Source organism: Callospermophilus lateralis, chromosome 17 (genome assembly GCF_048772815.1).
Source record: "Callospermophilus lateralis isolate mCalLat2 chromosome 17, mCalLat2.hap1, whole genome shotgun sequence".
In the NCBI taxonomy this organism is placed as follows: Eukaryota; Metazoa; Chordata; class Mammalia; order Rodentia; family Sciuridae; genus Callospermophilus; species Callospermophilus lateralis.
In genome coordinates this window covers 270,265-295,785 of record NC_135321.1, presented here as the reverse complement: position 1 = coordinate 295,785, position 25,521 = coordinate 270,265, and the positions used below count along the sequence as shown (strand labels likewise).

Below are 25,521 nucleotides of genomic sequence, written 5' to 3'. Positions count from 1 at the left end.
CTAATGAAGTTGAATAACGAAAGTGTTTGCCACTTGAACTTGACTAGCAAATTCTTTTTAGCTTTTAGAATGAATTTACACAATTTTTTTGAAATAGTTGTAGATTTATGGAATCAATACAGTACAAAGAACTTTTCTCCTTGAATCCTTTGAGAGTCAGTTGCTAGCTGAGGTGCCACATTACCCCCGATACTGCCTCTTTCCTACAAAGAAGAACATTCTCCTACGTAGCCATGACAAGACCATCAAAATCAGGAAATCAACACATATGGCGCCTAATCTCAGATGCCTTGAAAATTTTGCAACTTTCTAATTATATCATTTGTAGGAAAGAATCTAGTTTAGAATTGCTTGCTGTGTTTAGTTATCGTAAGTCTCCTTCAATCTGGAATAGTTCCAGTTTTTCCTTCCATGATATGTTTACCAAAATGTGTAATTGGTGGATTTTTAGTAAATTTATAGAATTGTGTAGCCACCACAATCTAATATTAGGACATTTCTAGCATCCCCCCATCAACCCTGTCCATCTACTTACCTGTTTCTATCCTCCAACTACTGTTACGCCCTTCATCTCTAAATTTTTCTGGACATTTCATATAAATAGATGAAGATGATACGGGGGCTCTTGCTTAGCATGATGATTTTGGATTGATGTTGTAGCATATGCTAGTATCTTGTTACTTTCATTTTTTATTTGTTCACCATTTGATGGGCACACTGGTTTTCTGCTATAATGAACTGTGCTGCTTCATGTGATCTTGGCATTAAGGGTATTGTGGTTGGTTGGTTTGTGTACCGTAGGTAAAGTGGCTGATTGACTTGTATGCGTTGGGTGGTCTGGGAGTCTGGGTTTTGAAGCTGATTGACTTGTCTACCTTTGGTAGTCTTGATGTTCAGGGTATTGTGGTGGTTTTACACCTTGGGTGGTCGTGGTGTTGTGGTATTGTGGCTGGTTGACTTGCTTGCCTTGAGTAATCTTGGCAGTCTGGGTATTATAGCTGGTTGACTGGCATGCCTTAGTTGGTCTTGGCATTAATTGGGTATTGTGGCTTTTGTTTACACCTTGGGTGGTTTTGGCATTGTGAGTATTATGGCTGATTTTTTCACCTTGAGTGGTCTTAGTGTTGTGAGTATTGTGGCTGCTTGACTTGCTCGTCTCGGGTGGTCCTGGCAGTTCTGGGTGTTGTGGCTGCTTGACTTGCTCGTCTCGGGTGGTCCTGGCAGTTCTGGGTGTTGTGGCTAGTTGTCTTGTGCAGTGTCTCTGATCTGGGCCTGTGTGCCAGACTGACACTCATCAGTGTTCTGTGGGGAGGAACGCATCCCGTCTTCATCACACTCTGGTTATTCATGTCAGTGTGGACTTGAGCTTTAGTTTGTGGGCTCTATTCCACTTACTATTGCTGTTACAGACCTCTTCAAATCATGAAAATCGTACTATTTTAAATAGTAAATCGTACTGTTACAATGGCTCACTAGTCTGTGAGTCAGAATTCATATCACTTGCCTTTCTTCAGTGTGGGGAGACTGGGGGCAGCAGTGACTTGGCCGTGGGCCGGTGGTGGCGTCTGAGGTCCCCTCCCCTTACTCCCATGGGGTGCTGCATCTTCACAAGCCTGGTGTCTGGATTTCAAGTGTTGTCTCCCTGAGAGAAATGTGCTTTTTTCTTTTTTTTAGACAGTCCTGGGTATATAATCCAGAGTGTCACATGCAAGGTGAGAGGTGTACCACTGAGCTGTGTCCTCAGTCCTTGTTTTAAACTTGAGATGAGCTTTCTCAGTTGTCCTGACTGGCCTCCAGTTGTGATCCTCCTGCCTCAGCCTCCCAGGGAGCTGGGATTTTAAGTGTGCACCGTGGTGTCTAGCTTGTGTGGCGTTTTTACCATCTAGCCTGGAGTCTTTGCTGGCATTGCTCCCTCCATACTTTATTGGTCAAGAGGGCTGGTATAGATGCTGTGCTCAGGGGAGGAGCTTCCAGGTCCTGTGTTAAGAAGCTCATGTGGTGGGAAGAGCTGTTGTGTGCTTCTTTGTTAGTGCCCTTAATTGGTGGGTGCTGAGGTTGACATGGCATTAGCGCTGTGGGCATCAGAGCTGGGTTCCTTTTGCATCATCCTTCTCTGAGAATTGCCTTATTTTCTGGCATAAGATGTTTTTGGCCCATCTTAGCCTTTACTGTAGCTCAGCCCTGGAATTGGCCATTTTACCAAGGAACTCTGGTTCTTTTTAATGAAAGTGGTGTTTAGAAATTGAGATGGGTGTGCCCACTCCTGCTGGGATGTGTGACTGGGATCTCTACTGGACAGAGCATGGAATGTGTGTATTTACATATATACATCTTTCTGCCTGTTGAAGACAGATCATATCATAGCTTCTACTATGGTCAGTTTCCACATGGTTTATATTGGTTTTATGCTTGTTTGGATGTTTAAATGATAGTTTTAATGAGATAATATGCCATGTAGTTCACTCATTTAAAATGTGCAGCTTAGTGGCTGTTGGCATATTCAGAGTTAGTGGCTGTTGTGCATGTGTTGGCTACATTGATTTTTGAACATTGTGGTTCCAAAAAGAAACCCCTTTCTCAGCCATCACCTCCCAGTTCTCCCTCCCCAGGCCACCATGGTTGTGCTCTCTGTATGTAGGTAGGTCTTCTGTATGCTTCACACATGGACTCACCCTCTGCTCCTCAGAGTGCTTTTAGGATTTGTCCATGTGGGAACGTGTAGCAGGTGCCTTGTTTCTTCTGATGGCCCTAAATATGGACTCATCCATTATTTGTTCAGTGGCACTTGTTGGACCTCTGAGTTGTTATGCTTTTGGGCTGCTGTGAGTAACCTGCCCTGAACATCCTGGTCCACATTTTTGGGTGGATATGCGCTGTTTCTTTCTCCTGGGTGGGCTTTTTAGCTGGTACTGTGGATCTTCAGGGGCACTGCCTGGCTGTTTTCCAAACTGGCTACCATTTTTACCTTACCCTCAGCAAGAATCCCAGTTTCTCCATATCCTTGCCGATACATCTGACTTGGGCTTGTGTGCCAGACTGACACTAATCAGTATTTTTGGTTTTGATGCTTGAGGGCACTGTGTTGAGTTTGTTTTTATTTTTTGAATTGTTGACATTTGGTGAATATGAAGTATTTTGTTGTAGTTCTGATTTCAATTCTCTAGTGACTAAAGGTACTGAACGTCTTTTTATGTCCTGTTTTTTTTTAATAAATTTTTTAGTTGTAGATAGACACAATACCTTTATTTATTTTTATGTGGTACTGAGGATCGAACTCAGTGCCTCACATGTGCTAGGCAAGCACTCTACCAGTAAGTCATAGCCCCAGCCCTTTATGTCCTGTTTTTATCTGCTGTAGAAAAGCGTTCAGATCCTTTGCCCATTTGAAAATTGGATTATTGGTCTTTCAGTTATTGAGTTATAAGAGTTCTTTTCTGGATATAAGTTCCTTATCAGAAAAAAGATTTGAAATTTTTTTTCCATTTTGTGTGATTTTTGCTGTTTTGATGGTGACATAGAAAGCATTAAAGTTCTTAATTTTTTTTTTTTTTTTTAAAGAGAGAATTTTTCAATATTTATTTTTTTTTAGTTATCGGCGGACACAACCTCTCTGTTTGTATGTGGTGCTGAGGATCGAACCCGGGCCGCGTGCATGCCAGACGAGCGCGCTACCTCTTGAGCCACATCCCCAGCCCAAAGTTTTTAATTTTGATAAAATCTGTTTAACCTATTTTTTTCCTTTGTTTCTAGTACTATTTTGTGTCATAACTAAGAATCTATTGCACATCCAAAGCCATGAAGATTTATGCCTCTGTCATCTTTCTTTTTGTGATGCTGGGGATTGAATTCAGGGCCTTTGTACATCCCTGACCCCGCTTTTTAATTTTACTTTATTTTGAGGCAGTGTCTTGCCTTGCTGTGCCTCCATTTTCTTGCAGTTTGTGACTGCGCTTGTCCATGTGGCTGTGTGACCCACTTGGCACTGCGGGTGGTATGGGGAAGGGAGCCTCCTCCTTCTGCATGTCACTTTCCAGTTTTTCCCAGCTCTGTTTGTTGAAATTATACTTTATTCCTAGTGCTTAACCCAACCCTGTTAAAAAACTTATTTTTGTATATTTATCTTACAGTTGTTTTCTTTCCTTTTAAGGAAAATTTCAAAAATGTTTCAAATTCCTGTGGAAAATCTTGACAACATCAGAAAGGTGCGGAAAAGGGTGAAAGGAATTCTTGTGGATGTCGGGCTCGACAGCTGCAGGGAGTTGCTGAAGGTAAGAGGATGTCAACAGCGGGCTGAAAGATGTGGGTTGGCTTGCAGGGAGATGGGGAGCTTGTGGGAGAGTGGGTGTGCCTCCTCCAAGTGGCTGTGATGTGTCTTTCTAGGTGAGCAGTTTAGGCTGTTCAAGTTTTGAGCTACTTTTAGGAGGTGATTTTTATACTTATTAGTGATAAAAAAAATACTTGTTTTTGATGCTTGGGCACTGTGTTGAGTCACATTGTTTTAGTAAAAGAAGTTGCAAACACTTTCTCAGCTTTAGTGGGCATGCAGTGCACATGTGGTGTGGTAGCTTCTTTCCTTTTTTTTGTCCTGATTCATGAACTTAGTGTGTACAGTCTTACAAAGTTTCAAAATTCAGGCTTTAATGATAAATTTGATTTCTTTGAATTTTTTCCTTATAATATTGAAACTAGATGGTGGGCATATATAGTTTAAAAATATTAAGTAAAGGTACATATCTATCTTTACAGTCATTGATAGTTTTTTATAGTGTTGTTCATTGCTGTAGAAATAGGAACAATGTCTGTTTCGAATTTTTAAAACTTGTAAAGAATTTGGTTCAGAGTATGATGGTCTGGAAAGAGCTCAGTTTCTTAATCTTGAAATTTGAGACTTTCAAACAGATTTTTACTTATTAAAAGGCAATCTGATAGTGAAAAGCTGATAGTTATCAGGGTTCCTGTCAGTAGTCAGGTTAATTTGGCTCTCAAGTAGATAAACACTGCTGATTTCTGAAGGGCCGCAGGTGAGTCTCTGCTCAGCCATTCTCTTCTCTGGGAAATGCTGGTCCTCACAACTGCCTTCTCCCCATGCTCCCCTCTCTCCTTTTCTGTTTTCTTCAGAGCACTTCAACTACTTGTGTTATTTGTTGGCACTCTGTCTTCCACTTGAATGCGAGGAGGCAAGAACCTCACTGTGGTGTGGCTATTTTTCTGCCTGTGATCAGAGTGGAGTCTGACACATGGATGCTTCACAGATATTTCTGGAATGAAGGAATAAAATTAAAACCCATACAGAGAAACATTTTTATTTAATTTTTTTTTTTTTTTTTTTTTTTGTGGTACTGGGAATGCATCCTAGGGATACTCTACTGCTGAGGTACATCCCCAGCCCTTTTTGTTTTGAGACAGTCCTGCTAAGTTGTGGAGGCTGGCCTCAAACTTGGAATCCTCCTGCCTCAGCCTTCCAGCAGTTGGCATTACAGCTGTGTGCCACCGCATCCTGTGAGAAGCATTTTAAAGAGTAGAGTATGAGATTCTCATGTGAAAATGTGAGAATGGGAGGGGTGCTGGAAGAGGACTTGCTCAGGCAGAACCTTTAGTTCAGGACAGCCCTAAGATGGAAGCCTTCTGGAGGTTTCTGCAGCTCTGCCTGCAAGCCATACTGTATGCCCAAGGAAGGAAAGCAGGTGATTATTTGGAGATAGGATTGATAAGCTCTCTTTGCTTGGTGGGTTGAGGGTAGATATGAGCCCTTCGAGGGCAGATAAGGAGTGGGGCTGGGTGATGCTTGTAGAGAACCAGACATGAACACCTAGGAATGCAGTGTGTGTAGGCCATGCAGGCTTCAAGTGGTGGCACGCTAGGCACTCCCAGCACTGGTTCTGGTTTAGGGAGGTTGCTCCAGAAGGCACCATGCAGGGTGGGAGTGTCATTTCACAAACACTGCATGTTTTTTTTTTTTTTTTTAATAATTTTTATATATATTTTTAGTTGTTTATGGACCTTTATTTTATTCATTTATTTATATGCTATACTGAGAATTGAACCCAGTGCCTCACACATGCTAGGCAAGTGCTCTACCACTGAGCCACAACCCCAGCCCTACATGTTTTCTTTTGATCACTAGGGAATTAACCAGAAACTTTTTTTGTGTGTGTGTGTGTGTGTTGAGGATTGAACCCAGAGATGTTGTACCACTGAGCCACATCCCGAGCCCTTCTTAGTTTTTATTTTGAGACAGGGTCTTGCTAAGTAAGTTGCCCAGGCTGACCTTGAAATTGTGATCTTCCTGCCTTAGTCTTTGGAGTTAACTGAGATGGAGGCCTGTGCCATCAAACCTGACTAAAGCCTTTTATTTTAATCCTGATTCTTAACTAATGGTGTGACCTGGAACAAATGAGTTACTCCTTGGGCCTCAGTGTCCCTCATAATCCCAGGAAGGGATGTGGAGAATTGAAGCCAGAATGCTTGCTCCTGTCAGGCAGTGACAGTCCAGCAGAAGCTGAGACAGTCTTGGGACAGTCATTGTGCAGAGGAGGCAGAAGCATAGTGTCCAGTGGGAGCCTACTGTGGCCTTTGTGGAGGAGTTGGGAGTGAGTGTTGCTTAAGGTGTGTTTTGTGGGGTGGGATGTAGCAGTCTAGCAGAGTGCTGGATAGCATGCAGGAGGCCCTGGGTTCAGTCAGCAGACTGCCCAGAAAGCAGCGAGGTCTGTGTTTGTAGAGCCTAGTTAGAGTTCTCCACTGGAGGGACTAGAGGAGGCACTCAGGAGCCCACCAGACAGACCACAGTGAGCGAACCCAGCTTTAAGAATGTTCTGTTTGGAAACAATGATCAAAAGTCACAGAAAAGATAAGAATTGAAATGGCACAAGGAACACTCCTGTTACCTTTGCATAAATTCACGTGTGGACACGTTTTCCCTCTTGGAGGTGACTTCTTGCCAGGTGCTCTCTCTGTGTGTATATTTTCTCTTGAGCCATTGCAGAGTAAGTTGTATGCCTCAAGGCTCTTTTTACCTATACAGTGTGAATGTTCTTCTGTGGTGCCGAGATTAAACCAGGCTCTTGTGCGTGTTAGGCAGGTGCTCTACCTTTGAGCCACACCCCAGCCTACTGTGTATGAATCTGAGAATATGGATAATCCTCTCTATCACTGCAGGGTGCTTGTCAGCTCGTGTGAATGCAGCACTGAGAGGGTATCTTTGTCTGATCTATCCTTGTCCAGTGTTATTTTCCCCTTAAGTACTGGATCCAGTCAGATGTCGAATTGCATTGTTATGTCACCTTAGTCTTCACTTAACGTGGATTCAGCTTTTAAAACTGGAATTCTATTATGCGATTGTTTTCTTTGCACCCTCCAGCTTTTTTTTTTTTTTTTTTTTGAGATTGGGGATTGCAGTCAGAAGCACTCCTCCACTGAGCCACATCCCCAGCCCAATTTTGTATTTTATTTAGAGACAGGGACTCACTTTTTGCTGAGGCTGGCTTTGAACCTATGATCCTGCTATCTCAACCTCCCGAGCTGCTGGGATTACTGGCTTGTACCACCATGCCTGTCCCCTCCAGCTTTTTGTGGTGCTGGGGATCTGATCAGGAACTGGCTCAGGAATGCAAGAGCTCTGCCTCTGAGCTAAGGCATCAGCCTTCATTTTGTCTTCACAGATTAAATGTCAGTGACGACTACAGGTTTCATCCTCTGTCCCTTAGGATAGAGGCACTTTTAGTGGCACTGAGTGTGCTCGTGAAAGTCTCCTTGGTGAGCCTGAGGAGCAAATTGAGCACCCAAATTTGTTCGAGACTATCACTGACAGAGACATGGATGCACTTCAGGGGAAACTGAGGAATTTCAATTTGAAGCTAATCAGTTAGTGAAATTATTAACTATTGAATTGAATAGGACTAATTCTTTCTTTTGTGGTGCTAGGCAAGTACTCAACCACTGAGTTGCATCCTCAGCCCTGGGACTAATTCTTTTGGGGGAACATTTTTATTTTTTTTAATTTGTAGTTGTACCTGTGTCTTATGAAACTTTTAAAAATTTAAGCAGCATAAAATTTCACTATAATAATTACACACAGAACATGAAAATAAGACTCACTTTTAAGCAATACCTCAAAATATCCATTGTTAACATTATGATATATTTATTTTTAAAATAGATTTTTAAAAATGGAATATATTTTATTTCTTTTTCCTTTCGAAGACAGGAGTGAACTGTACAAGAAGACTCTGCACTTGCTTTGACCTTGTATTTAATAAATGTTTTGCAGAGTAGCGCTCACTGACTTGACTTGCACCAGGGGGAACTCATGGGAAGGTTGTCAGCAGCTGGAAACCGGGTATTGTCCATGGTCCTTAGACTGCCTGCTCTGCTTTCTGGGGCACATGGTGGGATGTCACTCTGACTTCACATCTGATTTCCTCAGTGCATGTGACTCCCCCTTTCTTAGCAAGAGTTAGGACCTCAGATAGGAGGCTCTGTGGTTCCTGTCAACAGCCTGGCTTAGAAGTGAGCCTTAAGGTAGATCTAAACCTGCTGCAATATAGGGTCTTATGGAGTTTTAAGAAAATTTATACTTGCTCAGTTAAACTAAGGCTGGCTGCATAATATGTAGGATACATGCACAATGAACATGTTGGACCTGGAGGGCTATACCGCCTCACATTCCCAAATATCTGCTGGTGACTTCTCTCCAGGATGTTTGGTGCCTGGGTCTAGGATGGGCCTGAGGCCTCTGTTGGGTTGTCTTGCAGACACATCTTGCACTGCCAATGCAGGTCAGTGATGGCTGCCACCATGCCCCATCCTAGGTGTCATGGCTGTGTTCCTTTCCAGTGCCTGCTCCCCACAGCATCTGTGCCAGGCTCCCATGTGAGGCAGTGTGGAATCTGGATCCCTGACACCTTGTTATTGTCCTAAGTAAAAGACAGAATAGAGGAGTGGTGGCTGAAGGAGGTGGGGCTTTGAGGGGAGGCAGAAAGCAGCCTCAGAATGGGTCCTGGAGAGATTGGAGGGGGACTATGTACGCTGAGACCTCAAGCCCCTGGTAGTTGCTTCATGCTTTTTAGGCTCTGGGCCATAGATGCAGAGCTTAAATTCTTAAAAATTTCAAGATGGTAACCACTGAGAATCCCCACCATAAGCCTAGGCCTGTCTACGTTGGTCCCCTTGCCTGTGGAGCCAAAATCTGCCAAAATTTTGATATTCATGGAATATATTTTATTTCTTTTTCTTTTTCTTTTTCTTTCTTTCTTTCTTTTTTTTTTTTTTTTTTTTTTTGAGATGGGGTCTCGTATATTGCCAGGGTCAGTCTTGAACTTCTGGTCTCAAGCCATCCTTCCCAGTAAGATGGCTCAGCCTCCTAAGTAGTTGGATTTACAGGTGCGTACCACTGCACCTGGCTTTTACTTTAGCGATTCCTAAGTGTACAATTTACCAGCATTAATTATATTTACAATGTTTTGTAACCCTCCTCATTATCTATTTCCAGAATTTTTCAGTACCTAAAATAGAAACATAACCATTAAACAGTAACTCCCCACCCCCCACCCCCCATCCCCAGTCCTGGGTGATTTCTGATTTGCCTTCTGTTTCTGTGACTCTGCCTCCTAGAGATGCTTCATAGACTGCAGTTGGATGGTAGTGGGCCTTTTGTGTCAGGCATATGTCACTTGTGTTTTCAAATTTTCTCTGTAAAATATCGTTCCTTTTTATGTCTCAGTAATATTCTGTTTTACTACATTGTGCTTATCGTGTCATCTGTTGAAGGATGTTTGAGTTAATTCTACCTTTTAGCTATTGTGAGTAGTGCTGCAGTGAATATTGGCCTTTAAGTATCAGTTTCAGTCCTGCTTTCAGTGTTTTGGGTATATAAATAAGTAGGAGTGTAATGCCAGGCTACGCAGCAGTTGTGTTCAGCATTTTGGGAAATGCGGCACTTGTCTGTGGGAGTGCTCCGCTCATCCCTCCTGCAGTGTGCAGGTAGTCCATGCTGTTGCCAGCCCTGGCTGCTTTATGTCCTCACTCCCGCTCTCTCCACCTTCTTGCCTGTCCTCTCCTCTTTGCTTCTTTATCTTCAATTCTTTCTTCTCCCTCTCCCTTCCTCCCTCCTTCACCATCTCAGTATGTATGCAGTGGTATCTGATAATGGTTTTGATTTGTGTCTCTGGAGACAAATGAAGTCGAGTGTCTTTTCATGTGCTTATTGGCTATTTGTACATTTTGGAGAAATGTCTATTCAAGTCCTTTGCTTGTTTTTTAATGGTGTTGTTTATCATTTTGTTTTTGAGTTGTAGGGATTTCTTTATATATTCCCAGTATTAAACCCTTGTCAGATAAAAGATTTGTAGCTATTTTCTCCCATTCTGTAAGTTGTCTTTACTTTTTTTTTTTTTTTCCTTTGCAGTACTGGGGATAGAATCCAGGACTCTTGCTAGGCCAGAGCTCTCTGTCATTGAGTTACATAACCTCAACATTCTTTTTTTTTTTTTTTTTGTGAGATCAGGGAACATTTCTATGTAGGAAGATATTTTTACTAGGTGTGGAATTCTAGTATTTTTCCCATTTAGTGTTTTAAAGACTTTCTGTCTCCTAGCTGACATCTTCTCCATTAGTGTCCATCATGTTTGGTCTTCTGTGTTTGCAGCATTGTGATTATGATATGCCTTGGTTTGGTTTTCTTGTGTTTCTCTCGCTGGATCTGCTGAGCTTGCATTTGAGAGTTTATGGTTTTCACTGGGTTTGGTAAGCTTTGTGGCGCCGTGTCTTCTGTCTCTGAGAGCCCCGTCACAGGGATCATTTGCAGACGTAGAGATAATCCACTCTGGGAAACTCTGGGTTCCTCCTCTGCTGTGTCCAGACCCCAGGCTTCTCTTGAGCAGAGTCTGGCCTGTTCTTCATCCTGTCATTGTAGATCATACATTTTCATTGATTAAGTACAGTTTGATCTTTCATTTCTCTCCTTATTGTATTTGTTTTCTTTCTTTCTACTTCTTCTCCTTCTCCTTCTCATTCTCCTTCTCCTCTCCTCCTTCTCCTCCTTCTCCTTCTTTTCTTCCTCCTCCTCCTCCTCCTCCCCCTCCCCCTCCTCCCCCTCCTCCTCCTCCTCCTCCCCCTCCCCCCTCCTCCTCCCCCCCTCCTCCTCCCCCTCCTCCCAGTACTGAGGATTGAATGCAGGGCCTTGAGTGTACAGGGCAAGTGTTCTGCTACTGAGCCGCATTCCAGCATTCCACCCTTCACTTCTGTCTGCTGTCATCCCTTGTGTTCCTGGTTTGGGTTGAACTTTTCTGCTCCTTTATTTGACTGGCACTTTTTGACTGCATGCTGGATATTGTGATTCCAGGATTTTGTGATTTCCTTTGGGTATATTTGAGCTTTGTCCTACTTGGCATTGGTTTGAGCCTTCTGAAGCTTGCTCTTAAGCTTGTTGTTAGAATGGGTCCAGCCCAGCTCTTTGCCCACTGCAGAGGCAGTACCTCTGTGGTACCCAGGTTGGTGCCCGGGGCTCCAGCATCCCAGCACTGCGCCACCCTCTCCTTCCTGTTGCTCTTCACTGCTGGTTTCTCCAAGAGACCCTTTTCAGGCTTGTCACACGTTAGTGTTATCTGTCATCCAGTATTGCAGTGGTAGCTCATGTCTGCTGACTTTCTTGAAATGGTGATTTTTTTTTTTTTTTTTTTGGTGGCGGGGAGGGTGCTGGGGATTGAAACCAGGGCCTCATGAATGCCAAGCAAGCAAAAGCTCATGTGAGAAATGGCAGGAATTTTCAGAGGCAAATGATTAGATGATGAGAGGTCTTCTAACCAGTGTATTAACCCTGATATGGATCAACTAGGTAAGTAGTTAGGCAGGGTGGGGCTGGAGGAAGTAGGTCATTGGAGGAGTGCTTGAGGGGTTGATGTTTTGACTCTGGTGGGTGGAACCCTCTCTCTGTTTTCTGGTAGCCATGTTCTGAGCTGCTTTCCTTCGCTGCACTGTTTGACTATGATGTTCTATTTCACCTCAGGCCAGAGCTATGGAGTTGGCCAACCATGGACTGAACCTCTAAAACAGTGAGCGAAAATAAACTTTTCCTCCTCTAAATTGTTCCTGGTCACAGTGACGCAAAACTAAAACAGATTGGTACCAGGAAATGGGGTCTTGCTGTGACTAACCTGATCATGTGGTTCAGAAGCCTTTGCGGATGGTGGTGGGTATTTTGAAAAGTTTAGAGATGTGAGCTGGAAAAGCTTTAGAACTATAGGCAGAGCTTAGTGAAAGGTTCTGGTGGGAGCTCAGACCAGAATGCTGATGGGATTGTGGACAGCCAAGACTGGGCTCATGTGGTTTCAGAGGAGGAGGGCTCTATTGGGGAATTGGACTAGAGGCCATTTGTGTTATGTTCAGGCCAAGAAGTTGTCTACATTTTGTCTGTGTTCTGAGACTCTGTGAGGCTGAATTTAAAATGTGATGTAGTAACTACTCTGGTGGAGGACATTTCAAGGCAGCACAGCATTGAGGAGGTGACTTTTCACCAAGTGTACTGGGATAATCAGGAGTAGAAAGCAATACTGCCACTAAATGGATGCTAAATACTTTACTCAGAGACAATAGGAAAGATGACTTGAGGGCATCTCAGGAATTGGCAAGACCACACCCATCTCAGGCTTTAAGGTGTAAAGGTAAAAATTCCTTTGGGAAGAGAATGTGGGGCATCCTGCATGCACAGCAGGGGCCTAGGGAGTTGTTTCACCGTCCTCTGCTACCTAGGCCTGGTCCTCTGCTACCTAGGCCTGCAGAGGCTGCCGTAGCTGTGGTCCCAGGAGGCTTGGCTACTACTGGAGATGGAGACAAACCTTGGTGTTGAGCACTGGCATTAGCCGAGGTTTCAAAGGAAGGCCCGGGAGGCCAGCACAGTGTTGCAGGGTTGGAGTCCCTGTGGGCTGCCCCTGAGAGGAGTGATGCATGAAGTGAGTAGGAAGCTGAAGCTGCAGGGGAGACTCCTAAGAATAAGAGATGCCAGTACCATGGGACATCTGTTTTTGAGGAAAGCTACAGGAACAAGCCAGGAGAGGCTGTGTGGGCTGTCCCCAGCAAGGCTTTAGGAGTGGAGCGACACAAGCCCTTTGGAGAGAACGTCACAGTGCCTTGGGCCCCAGATGCTGGACAGGGAGCTAGCAGGACTTGTTTGGATTTCAGTCTTACTTTGGTCCTATCTCTTTTTATTTCCCTGATTCTCCTTTGTGGAATGGAAATGTTTACCCTGTGCCATTTTATACTGGATGTACGCGACTTGCTTTTGATCTTTAGGGGAGAATGTCCATGAGTTTGCCTTGAGTTTCAGATGAGAATTTGGTCTTGGACTTTGGGCAATGCTAAAACTGTTGAGGCTGGTTACTCTTGGAAATAGACTGAATGTATTGTGAGATGGGCATGAGCTTTCGGGGCAAGGGGCAGAGTGTTAGGGTTTCAATATGAGTACCTCCATGAACTCATGTGAGACAAAGCTAGCATTCTCAAGCCTCATCAGTGGATTAATCCTCTGATATGGATTAACTAGGAGGTAACTGGGTGGGTGGGCTGTGGCTGGAGGATAGACCCCTGGGAGTGTGCCTGTGGGGTCTGCATTTTGTCCCTGGTGGGCGGGGCTCTCTCTGCTTTCCTGGTGGTCATGTCCTAAGCTGCACCCTTCTGTCATGATGCTCTATTTCACCTCAGGCCAGAGCTATGGAGCTGGCCAACCACGGACTGAACCTCTAAAACCTCGAACCAAAATAAACTTTTCCTCCTCAAAATTGTTCCTGTCAGGTCTTTTGGTCATAGCGATATAAAGCTGACAAACACAAATCTTCCACCTCCAGGACACAATCACCACCCCAAAACAGTGAAACTGTGTTTTGTGTAAGGCCATGGTGATTTCATGATGGCTCTGGGTGCCTCTGAATCCCTGGCGTGGCTATTGGTTTCGGTTCAGAGAATGCCTTCTATTTCTGGTTTAAACACTGGTGATGACTTGTCTTCCTTATTAGTTCTGACTTGACTTGATTTGTGTACCTCAGTGCAGTTGAAGCAGTTGTATTAATTATCATTCTCTGGTTCAACTCCTTGTTTTAATATTTTTTAAAAGCGACCTTTGATTATAAAAACAGCACTATAGACTGACCACTATACCGCAGAGATGGTCATTTCCCTAGAAAGAGAAACTGGGAATACCACATACACGCTCCCGCGTAGGGGCTTGGCACGCTGACCATGTCCTAAGCTGATCGCTGGTCTCTGCTGTAGGGAGCCTCCTGGAGAGGTAGCAAGGGCTTATCTTTTCTCTGAGGTGTTACTTTCTCATAGTAAGTAATTTGTAACTTTTCCTATTCATGGAATTTCTTTTTTCAGTTTTTTGAGCTTTGCTGTGGCTTTCCCATGATTGAGTGTGTTCTGGTTCTCCACAGCCATGGGTCTGTTTTTTAGCTGTGCTGGGGCTGGAGTCCAGGGCCTCACACCGCTAGGCAAGCACTCCACCACTGAGATGCACCCTACTCCCACTGGGTATACCCGACCACTGTAACATGCCTTAGGGCTGCACCCCGACACCCTTTCCTCTGAGTACCTGTCTCGGTGCCTTAGATCCTAATCTCTGCTCTTGAAAGTTTGCATTTTTACATGTATGAACTGTTGCTGCAGAGGTGAAACGGGTGGGTGTGTGGGGTGTTCCATACAGCACTGTTTCCACTTGCTCTGGGATGTGTCCAGGGCAAAAGGTCCTTCGTTTCAACTCAGTGAAACAGAAAGTGTCATGAGCCTGTGAACAGCTAGAGAGCGTGTGAAATGCTTCACATGTGCCTCCTCCCTTGGCGACTGGTGTTCACTCTTGGAAACTCCCATTTGAAACCCACTCTGAGCTCCAGCTGCCCTGCCCTGCCTTCCTGCATGTTGGTCCTGCTCAGGTCAGATCAGGCTGCTGAATTCCCGTTCCCTGCTTCCTGATTTCCATGAAATCATCTAAATCAGCTTTGTCAACAATGAAACTGAGGTTGAAGTCTCTCTTAGAGCCCAGCAGTGAACATGTGAGGGTTGAATGGATGCTGTCGGTTCCCAGCTCTTTTTTTTTTATTGCTGTGCTAGGGATGGAACCCAGAACCTTGCACATACTAGGCAAGTGTTCTGCCACTGGGCTGCACTCCAGCCCTCCCAGCCTGTGTGTACCCTGTCAGTCTCAGGTGTGTATGCCCTCCTTCCCCACCTTTTATAGTCATCCTGGTTCACATGCCATTCCCGTCTCCTCTCCCTCTCCAGGTCCAGCCCCAGGTCCACCCTGCTCCTTGGAGGCCCTGTCAGTGTTTCTTAGGTAGCTGCCTCTGAGCTTGTTTTCCCAGCCAGCAGTGAGGTTTCTCTCCCTCACGCCCTTATCTGCACTTTCTCACTAGAGCAAGTAGCTTTTTTTGTTGTTGTTGTTGTTGTTTTTAGTTTTAGATTGAACCCAGGGATGCTCTCAACCACTGAGCCACATCCCTAGTCCGTTTTATATTTTTTTAAAAATTTGAGACAGAGTCTTACGAATTCGGGTAGGGCCTTGTTAGGTTGCTGAGGCTGGCCTCAAAATTATGATCCTCTTGCATTAGCCTCTTGAGTTGCTGGGATTACAGGCAGGTGCCACTGTGCCTGGCTGGGGCAAGTAACTTTTTGAGTGAAAAATAACTTGTTCCATCTGAGAAAAAAACTGTATGTCTTAGTTCTTGTTGAAATGTCCATCCTGAAAGGTGCTTGAAAGGTAAGATGAAAAAATGCTTGCTTTTGTTCTCTGTGACAGAGAGACTGGCCAGTACTGGCAGTGTGCAGTTTAAAGATGACTACGAGAGTGCTGGGATTGAAGCTCAGTGGCAGAGCACTTGCCTAGCATTAGGAGGCACTGGGTTCAATCCTAGCGCCATGTAAAAAAGTTAACAAAGTAATCAAAAAAATAATGCAGGCTGGGGTTATAGCTTATTGACAGAGGGCTTGCCTAGCATGTGTTAGGCATTGGGTTTGATCCTTAGAACCACATGAAATAAACAAATAAAAATAAATGCATGCTGTCTATCTACAACTACAAAAAAAAAAGCAAGCTATAAATTAAAAAAAAAAAAAAAGATTAAGCATATAAAATCTCTCAGAGGGAATGAGCCAGCCAGGCTTAGTCTTATGGGGTTAATATACCAGAAAATTGGCCAGGACTCCAGGCTGTGCAGTTAAGGTAGCACACCTGAAGACAGAGGCCGGGAAGCCAGTATAGTTCAGAGACTGTGGTCAGTGGAGATAACCAAGAAGTCCGAGCAAAGAGACAAGTTCACTAAAATCAAACCTTCAGACAGGGCAATAGTCTTTCCTGTTACAAAAATAACACTGGGAACTCTTGAGACGTCCCAGGTGGGAGGAGCAAAGGTGTCCACAGAACAGCCACTGAGGAGACCTTCCTTTCTTTCTTGTTTTTTATGTCAGGGGTTGAACGCAGGGGCGTTTTACCACTGAGCCACATCCAGCCCTTTTTAATTTTTTGAGACAAGGTCTAGCTGAATTGCTTAGGGCCTCTTTGCCAAGTTGCTGAGGCTGGCTGTGAACTTGGGATCCTCTTGCCTCAGCCTCCTGAGTTGCCGGGATCACAGGCGTGGCCGTGTGCCTTGCCTGCAGACACCTTTACTTCCTTAACAGAGTGAAAATCACATCTTAGGTGGAAACTTAGGATGGTGAGAGGAGTGAGGGGAGTGAGGAGGCCCCACTGAACCTCCCCTCTGCCTGTGGTGGCATTAGGAGACTGGTCCTTGCCTGCCCCTCTGAGGCCATCAGAGCTGGGCACCTTTGTCCTCTGAGCTGGCGAGGGTCTCTGTCCCCACGGACTGCGTCCCTCACACTCGAGCATGGGAGTGGAGAGTCTCCTTCCTGTCCCGGTGGTGCTTTGTGTCTGATTCTTCTGTGGGAGGGAGGCCTGGAGGAGGTTGTGGTGGTAGGCGTGGGAGCTCTTCTTGGAAGTGCTGCGGATTCTTTAGGCTACTCGCAGAGCTGCGTTTGCTGTGGAGCCCTTTCCTGGGCTTGGCTCCATTGACACGAACATGGTGTTTCAGTCAGCTTTTTCATCTCCGTGACTGTAGACCTGCAAGAACAGCTTTGAGGAGGAGACGTTTATGTGGTGCTTAGGGTTTCAGAGGTCTCAGTCCATAGATGGCCAGTTCCATTGCTCCGTGCCAGAGGTGAGGGAGAAAGTCATGGTGGAAGGACATAGCAGTCAAAGCAGAGAGAGCTCCACTCACCAGGGACAAAATTAGACCCAGTGACTTTCCCCTAGGGACAGCCTCCTCCCACCACATCCCACCTGCCTTACCCCTGTGGGTGGACGAGTGCATTTGTTAGGCTGAGGCTCTCCCACCATGGCTTATCTGCCTTACCCCTGTGGCTGGCGAGGGTGCTGGTTAGGCTGAGGCTCTCCCACCATGGCTTATCTGCCTAACCCCTGTGGCTGGCGAGGGTGCTGGTTAGGCTGAGGCTCTCCTAACCTACCCTTTCACCTCTAAGCTGCCTTGCACGGCCTCACACGTGAGCTTTGGGGACACCTCACACCTGAACCATGGTACAAGGTGTAGATGCTTATTTGTTAGGAGGCCTCATCAGCTTCTTCTGTGATTCTGCTGGATCACTCCAGCCTTTTCAGCGATCGTCCTCAGTGGTGCCCAAAGAGACTTTTGTGTCTCTTTACCCAGGTAGATTTTAGGCACCAAGTAACCTCATCGGATCCTAGTCAGTATTTCTTTATCTTCTGACTTTGTATAATGATCTTTTTTTCTACATTTTTTTGAAGGACCTTAAAGGCTTTGATCCAGGAGAGAAGTTCTTCTATAACACATCATGGGGAGATGTTTCTCTCTGGGAACCTTCTGGAAAGAAAGTGGTATGTGTTTTTGTATTTAGTTTTCACCAGGGGTAAGTGTGGATTGATCTGAGGAACTCCTCAGGTGTCTGGAGCCTGGTGGGTGGTGCGGGGGGCGCAGGGATTCGGTTCAGTGTGATCCTGAAGAACTGCTGAAGCCACTGGACCTTTGACTTGATAACTGTCCTGTGTCAAATGTGCTATTAGGTGTGCAGCCGTGCAGAGCTGGTGGCTTTTCAGGGCTGCGTGTGCATACTGCTCATGCTGTTGTACAGAGTCGCAGTGTGGCTGTTGCCAGTGGTGTGACTGTTGTTAAGGCCTTAGCCTCGCACACCAGCCATGCTGGTGTGACAGCCTGTGTGTAGCGGGTCATAGGAGAGTGTAGCACATAGAACTGTGCTGTGAATGGCCCTTAACAGAGACACTCACCACTGTGTGTGGCTTAATGATGGGGACCTATTCTGAGAGTGTGTCCTCAGGTGACTGGGAGGGGTGACTGTGAGAACACTCTAGGGTGTACGTACCAAGACTGTGCGGGGTGGCGCACTGCACAGCCAGGCCACAGACCTCACACAGATTACCCAACACCGCGCACAGCTGCACAGGCTAAGTAAGTCTCTACACATCTGAACATGCCTACACATAGGAAAGGAAGAGTAAAAACATAGCAGGTAAAGATCAGCAAGGGGAATCCTGTATGTGGATGGCATTTACTACACACAGAGCTGCAGGACTGGGAGCTGTGACAGCCCAGGCCTTTGTGAATGCTGAACCCACACATGTGAAGAAATGCTTTCTTTCCTCAGTGATAAATCAGCCTAGCTTATTGTACTGTTTCCGTGCATAGACCTATACATGTAGGCATGTTCAGATGTGCAGAGACAGCCTCTGCGCCTGCCTGCAGGTTGAGGTCTCTGGTCTGGGTGTGATGGGCTGCCCTCCACAGGCTTGGGTAAGTAAACCCGTGGATGCTCTCACATCCTGGTTCCAGAAACTAAAGTAAAAATATAGACCACTGGATCAGGGAACAAGTCTAGTGGTTGGAAACCTCAGACCTTCACACTGAAATGTGCAGCATGTGGCTGATTCCTCTTGCTGAGGGGCTCTGTGAAAAGTGCACCCTTTGTTGACATGTCTATCCGTGTCAAATGGAGCCTGTCATGGTTCACTCGGCTGGTCCCTGTCCAGTTACTGTCATGCTGGCCTTGGGCATTTTGGAGGGAAAAATTCCTGTTATGAAAATTTCTTCAGGGATGTTTCTTTTGTCTACCCACGTTCAAGTCCTTCCTTGACAGGACACTCTACTCCCTAGCCTTGTTTTGAAGGTCTTGACATCATGAATCTTAGGCCTCACTGTGTTTTCTCACCTGAATTCTTAAACACATCCCACAGTGTTAGATGCGATGTGTGTAATTTCATGCTTTTCATCAGGAAACATCTTTGAATTCCTGATGCAGAGCAGGTGACAAGCTTTGCAGTACCTGCTCCGAAGATGTAGAAGTTAGGGGCTCCTTTGCCCCAGGAGTGTGTGTTTGTGGAGTGAACAGGGCCTTGGCGTTAACAGGATGGAATGGCTCGGGGCCCCTGTGGCAGTGTGGGGCTTGCTGGTCTACCATTGCATCTGCAGGTGGCCTCCTTCAGTCAGGCTCAGGGGACAGGACTTAGGGACAGAGACAGACAGTGTCACAGCAGGAGAGTGGTTGTAAGGTGCACCATGTGGCTCTCGTGCAGTGAGTTCCTTGAGGGCTGAGGTCAGAGCCCTGTGGTTCAGCTGTGGATCGTGGGCCCTTGAGGAGGCTCCCCCAGGTGTGGTGCAGCGGTGGCTCAGCACCCCTTTCAGCAGCCTCCTTTGTGACCTAGTGTCCAGCTTGTGTGTGTTTCCTCCTCCCGTGGGGAGGCTTCCATGGACACATGCTTGCCTTTCCCAGGGTGGTGCCTTGGGGTGTGCTGGCTAGGCTGTGTGGCCCTGCCATTCCTCCCCACGAGCAGTGCATGTTGCTTGGTCTTCAAGTGGCTGTGTGGATGCCACCTTTGGGTGCCACCTTTGCTTGGGGTCTGCGTCTTGCCCACTGCTGAGGACCTGGAGCTTCTGGCCTTACATCTTTTGGCCTCACTAGCCCTCTTTGGAAAGGGTTCAGATCCATGGCCATTGTTAGAACATCAGGTCGCTTGTCTTCTTAGGAGGTTTGGCCTTGAGGCCTGTGTTCTTTGTTGGTGGCTCCCAAGTCCGCATCTACCTGTGGCGCCCTTGCAGTTCTGAACAGCAGCTTCCGAGAAGCAGAAGCTTGCTGTCTCCATGAAGCTCAGCTCTCCGCCCTTTTCTTTGGCAGTTCTTGTATGTGGCATCGCATTCTAGAAAGTTTCCTCCCCGGGCTCTGCTCAATTCCAGCAGATGCTGGTGTGCATGTACTGTCCACTTTCACTGGTTCTCTTGTTGAGCGTTGTTTTTCATTGAATGCATAGATTCTCAATACTGCATTTCATTTAGTAGAAGATGGGCCATTTTTAATGAACTACTAATAAATCTAGAATAATACTTGCACAGTGTTGTACCTTGTACCAGCCCCAGTGGTACAAGGTTTGAGGCTAGCCTGAGCACCTTGGTGAGACCCTGTCTGTAGATTTTTAAAAAGGGATGTGTGCATTAGGCAGTTGGTCGCTCTTTACCATTCTCAGACTGTTATCAGGCACTTGCTTGTGCTGAGCAACGTCTGTTGGCTGTCACCGTCTCGAGCAGTGGGGAAGTTAAAAGACAGGAAGCCAAGTTTTAGAATCGGGAGTACAAATGACATAACTAAGAGCTGAGGAGGTAGGGAAGAAAACAACTTCCTCTTACAAAAAGTTTTTATTGCAGTTCAATTCAAAATACAGGATTAAGTGCTGGGATTTGTGGTTTCAGGGCATGGCTTAGACGGGTCAGCAAGCTGTGGGTTTTGGGCCAGGTTCTGGGTTTCTGTGTTTGACAGGCTAAAAATATTTGTTAGGCTCTTATGTGTTTTTTTTTTTTTTAAAGGCATACTATTTGGAATGTGTGAAAGTCATGTGAAATTGGAGTTGGTTCTATAAGTAAAGTTGCACTGGGACACAGCATTTGTGCCTATCCCTTAATGGGGCAGTGCGTGTCACTGTTCTCTTGTGGAGAATCCCCCTACCCTGGTCCTGGAGCAAGCATTGCTGCTCAGGGTGGGTGGAGTGGGTGATGGTGTCTGGGCAGGTGCACTGTGGGAGGACCCCCAGCAGTTTTCTTCATCTGCCTAAGACTGTTCTTTTATTTTGACAGAGATACCGAACAAAACCATACTGTTGTAGCCTTTGCAGATACTCGACAAAGGTGCTTGCTTCACTCAAAAACCATTTACATCGTCACCACGAAGATGAGGCTGACCAGGAGCTGGTGATCCCGTGCCCCAACTGCACCTTTGCCTCTCAGCCCAAGGTGGTGGGCAAGCACTTCAGGATGTTCCACGCCCCTGTTCGCAAAGTGCAGAACTACACAGTGAACATCTTAGGCGAGACTAAGTCATCTAGAAGTGATGTGATTAGTTTCACATGTTTAAAATGTAACTTTTCGAACACCTTGTACTACAGCATGAAGAAGCACGTTCTGGTGGCTCATTTTCACTACTTAATCAACTCTTACTTTGGCCTGAGAACTGAGGAGGTGGGGGACCAACAGAAAGCAAGTGATGCTGCTTCTGTGGACAGGACCCCGCCATCTGACCGGTACTACTGTAAGAAGTGCAGTGCCAATGCCAGCAGCCAGGACGCCCTGATGTACCACATCCTGACGTCGGATGTGCACAGGGACTTGGAGAACAAGCTGAGGTCAGTGATTTCAGAGCACATTAAGAGGACTGGGCTCTTGAAGCAGATGCACATTGCCCCAAAGCCAGCCGCCCGTTTGGCCATACCACCGAGCAGCGGCGCCCCTGGCATCCCGGCACCGCCATCTTGCTTTCGTCTCACCCTGCCACAGAATGGCCAAAGCCCGGCTGTGGTGCAGCCAGTGACTGTGGCCCCAGGATCTGCTGGGAGTCTTACCCACTCCCCACCTGCGGTTGCCCAGCCCCACGTGACCCTGGTCTCCAGCCCTCTGCCTGTGTGCCAGAGCGGCCTCTCCCTGCAGCCCTCCACCCCCCAGCCTGTCCTTCTGTCTCACGGGGTGCCGCTGAGCCAGCCTGTGGGGCCCATAAGTACGTCTGTTGGAAAGAGTGTCCTCCCTGTGAGTCAGGCTGTCCGCCCTGGCGTCTTGCCCCTTCCCCAGCCTGTGGGGTCTGTAAACCGACCTGTTGGGCCTGCTGTCCTGCCTGCCAGTCCCTCTGTCACCCCTGGGGTTCTGCAGGCTGTCTCACCAGGAGTGATTTCTGTGGGTCGAGCAGCCCCATCGGGGGTCCTTCCTGCAGGCCAGATGACCCCTGCAGGGGTAATCCCTGGACAGACAGCAACTTCTGGGGTTCTCCCCACTGGCCAGGTGGCCCAGTCAGGGGCTCTCCCCGTTGGGCAGACAGCTCCATCTCGGGTTCTTCCCCCTGGTCCGACAGTGCCCTTGAGGGTTCTCCCTGCAGGCCAGGTCGTCCCGTCTGGGCTTCTCTCTGCCAACCAGCCTGTCTCCACAGGAGTCGTCCCTGTGAACCAGGGTGTGAGTTCTGGTGTGCTGCAGCTTAGCCAGCCGGTCACCACAGGGGTCCTTCCCGTGGGCCCACCTGCAAGGCCTGGAGTGCTGCAGCTCAGTCCCTCAGTCAGCACTGGTGTCCTGCCTGTGAGCCCCCCAGCCAGGGCAGGGGCTTCGCAGAGCACTACCTTCCTCACATCAGGCTCTATTCTCAGGCAGCTCATCCCCACTGGGAAGCAGGTAAATGGGATCCCCACCTACACCCTGGCTCCAGTGTCTGTCACCCTGCCTGTGCCCGCCGGCGGAAGCATGGCAACTGTTACTCCACCGCAGGTGCCTGTCCAGCTTTTGCCCTCAGGCACAGGTGCGCACATGGCCAGTTCCCTTCCCAGCCTGCCCTCCCCACAAGTGCTGGTGAGCGCTGCCCCGAGCGTGTTTGTTCAGGCTACTCCTGCACCGGCAGATGCCAACCAAGTGCTGAGACAGGCCAAGCAGTGGAAAACCTGCCGGGTGTGCAACGAGCTCTTCCCGTCCAATGTGTACCAGGTGCACATGGAGGTGGCTCACAAACACAGCGAATCCAAGCTCTGCCGGGTGTGTAATGAGCTCTTCCCATCCAACGTCTACCAGGTGCATGTGGAGGTGGCTCACAAGCACAGTGAGGCCAAGGTGGGCGAGAAACTGGAGCCTGAGAAGCTGGCCGCATGTGCACCCTTCCTGAAGTGGATGCGGGAGAGGGCTGTGCGGTGCCTGTCCTGCAAATGTGCCATCTCGGAGGAGGAGCTTATGCGCCACCTGCTCATGCATGGCCTGGGCTGCTTGTTCTGCCCCTGCACTTTCCACGACATCCGGGGCCTCCTGGAGCACAGCAGGACTAAGCACCTGGGCAAGAAGAAACTGCCCCTGGACTATAGCAACAGGGGCTTCCAGCTGGACCTCGATGCCAGCGGCAATCTGCTGTTCCCTCATCTCGACTTCAGCACCATACTGCCGCGGGAGAAGCTGGGGGAGCGGGAAGTCTACCTGGCCATCCTTGCCGGGATACACTCCAAATCCCTGGTGCCTGTGTATGTTAAGGTGAGGCCTCAGCCTGAGGCTCTGCCCAGGGCCCCCAGCAGACAGAAGCTGACCTGTCCCTTCTGCTTTGGTACCTTCCTGACGGCTGAGGCCTATGAGCTCCACCTCAAGGAGAGGCACCACGTGATGCCGACGGTCCACACGATGCTCAGGTCTCCAGCTTTCAAGTGCATCCATTGCTGTGGGGTCTACACTGGAAACATGACCCTAGCGGCCATCGCCGTCCATTTGCTGCGCTGCAGAAGTGCTCCCAAGGACAGCAGCTCAGGCCTGCAGATCCAGCCAGGCTTTATTGAGAGCAGTGAGCTGCTGTTAGTCAATGGGGAAGTGATTCCTGATTCTACTTTTCCTGTGAAGAGGAAGTTGCCAGATGGCCATGTAGGGGTAGAAGACCAGCCGGAGCCGGAGGAGCCATTGCTTGTCCTAAACACCGATGTAGCCCCAAGCCCAGAGAAAGGGACAAGTGTCGTGCCTTTGAAGAGACAGAGGAATGAAGGCAGAACAGAGGGGCCCACGGCTGGTGATGACATGCTCCAGGTCTTGGTGTTAGACCCTAAGAAATATGAAGGCCGTTCTTACGAGGACAAAAAGCAGTTTCTTAGAGATTATTTCCATAAGAGACCTTATCCTAGCAGAAAAGAAATAGAATTGCTGTCCTCACTCTTATGGGTGTGGAAAATCGACGTGGCTGCATTTTTTGGGAAAAGGAGATATATTTGCATGAAAGCAATAAAAAACCACAAGCCCTCTGTGCTTCTAGGTTTTGATATGTCTGAACTTAAAAATGTTAAGCACAGGTTGAACTTTGAATATGAACCACAGCATTCATAGGACAGTGAGCCTCAGTCCCAGGCTGTGGTTCCCACTGGGCCTAGACTGCCCTGCTGAGTCCCTGAGTCCTGCCTGCTGCTCTTCAGCTGTTCCAGGTGCTCCGAGAGACTTCGGCCGAGGAGGAGGATGGTTCTTAGATTGGTTGTTTCCTGCAGTTGGGTTCTAACACTTTCTCTCAGTTTTCTTCTGTCATGTAAATTAAATCTTTTGGCATTCATGCACGTCTTGTTTTCCCAGTAGCTCAGTACTGAATGAACTGAAACCTGCAAGTACTTGTTTTTTAATTTTAGGAAATGCCAGCTTGTTGGAGAGTACTTGATCAATTGGAGATGCCTGTAGACCTGCAAAGTGACGGACACAGGGTTGTGTTGGAGGAGCGCACCCTATGATGTGCGTGGCTCCCTGCGGACACCCTGCCAGTTCTTCCTCAGAAGCTGCTTGCTTATGAGATTATAATTTTGATTTGACACTTTTTCATGTTTGTCTTGATGGCTGTTTCTTTTTTAAGTTATAACTCATAGAAAACCAAATGTTTCCATTTATTAAAAATATCTGAGTCTAAGGTCTGGTGTGCAGCTCATCATGGAGCTTCTATTTGTAAAGTCATCGTGGGGCAGAAGTGCTTTCCAGCCTAGACTTTGCCTTTCCCTGTGGTGGCAGGCTGTTCCTCACTCACAGGGAGGACAGAGCTGCTTAGTGCCTTTAGAGTGACAGAACACCCAGCACGCCGCTCCAGCCTGAGCTGCTCCGGGCTGGAGGGGCCGTGTGCCCGCCCAAGCCAGCAGACCAGAGCTTGTCTTTGTGGTTGGGGTAGCGAGAGTTGGGCTCATCCAAGTGGGGAGCCTGGGCTATGCTCTGGCCTGATTTTGCAGGCAAGTGGGACAGGTGATTGCTAAAGTCTCCACGTGTCACATGTTGGGGTGGGTAGCCCGTATTTCCATAGCGATGTGAAGTAGCACAGAGTCCAGGACGAATGCTACACTCCCCGCGGGGCCGTGAGTGGTGCTGTGGGGCATGCAGCAGAGGGCGAGATGGTCCCGGAGACCAGCAGTGACCACTTGCATGCAGGTGCTGTGATGTGTGCTTTCGAGGCAGTTGTGAAATTGGTCTGACTCTTGGTGTACTCCTGTAAATT

At 47.3% G+C, this 25,521-nt stretch overlaps 1 protein-coding gene across 2 annotated transcripts in view; it reads left to right on the top strand.

The window, feature by feature from the left end:
• Adnp2 (ADNP homeobox 2) overlaps positions 1-24,858 on the top strand; it is a 28,810-nt gene extending 3,952 nt beyond the window's left edge. For both annotated transcript variants that reach the window (XM_077105641.1, XM_076837077.2), the window contains exons 2-4: positions 4,148-4,268; positions 17,798-17,887; positions 21,147-24,858. In XM_077105641.1, coding sequence (XP_076961756.1) covers positions 4,161-4,268; positions 17,798-17,887; positions 21,147-24,386 — 3,438 coding nt within the window. In that variant the 5' untranslated portion in view covers positions 4,148-4,160 and the 3' untranslated portion in view covers positions 24,387-24,858. The remainder of the gene's footprint in view (positions 1-4,147; positions 4,269-17,797; positions 17,888-21,146) is intronic.
• Positions 24,859-25,521: the final 663 nt, after the last annotated feature.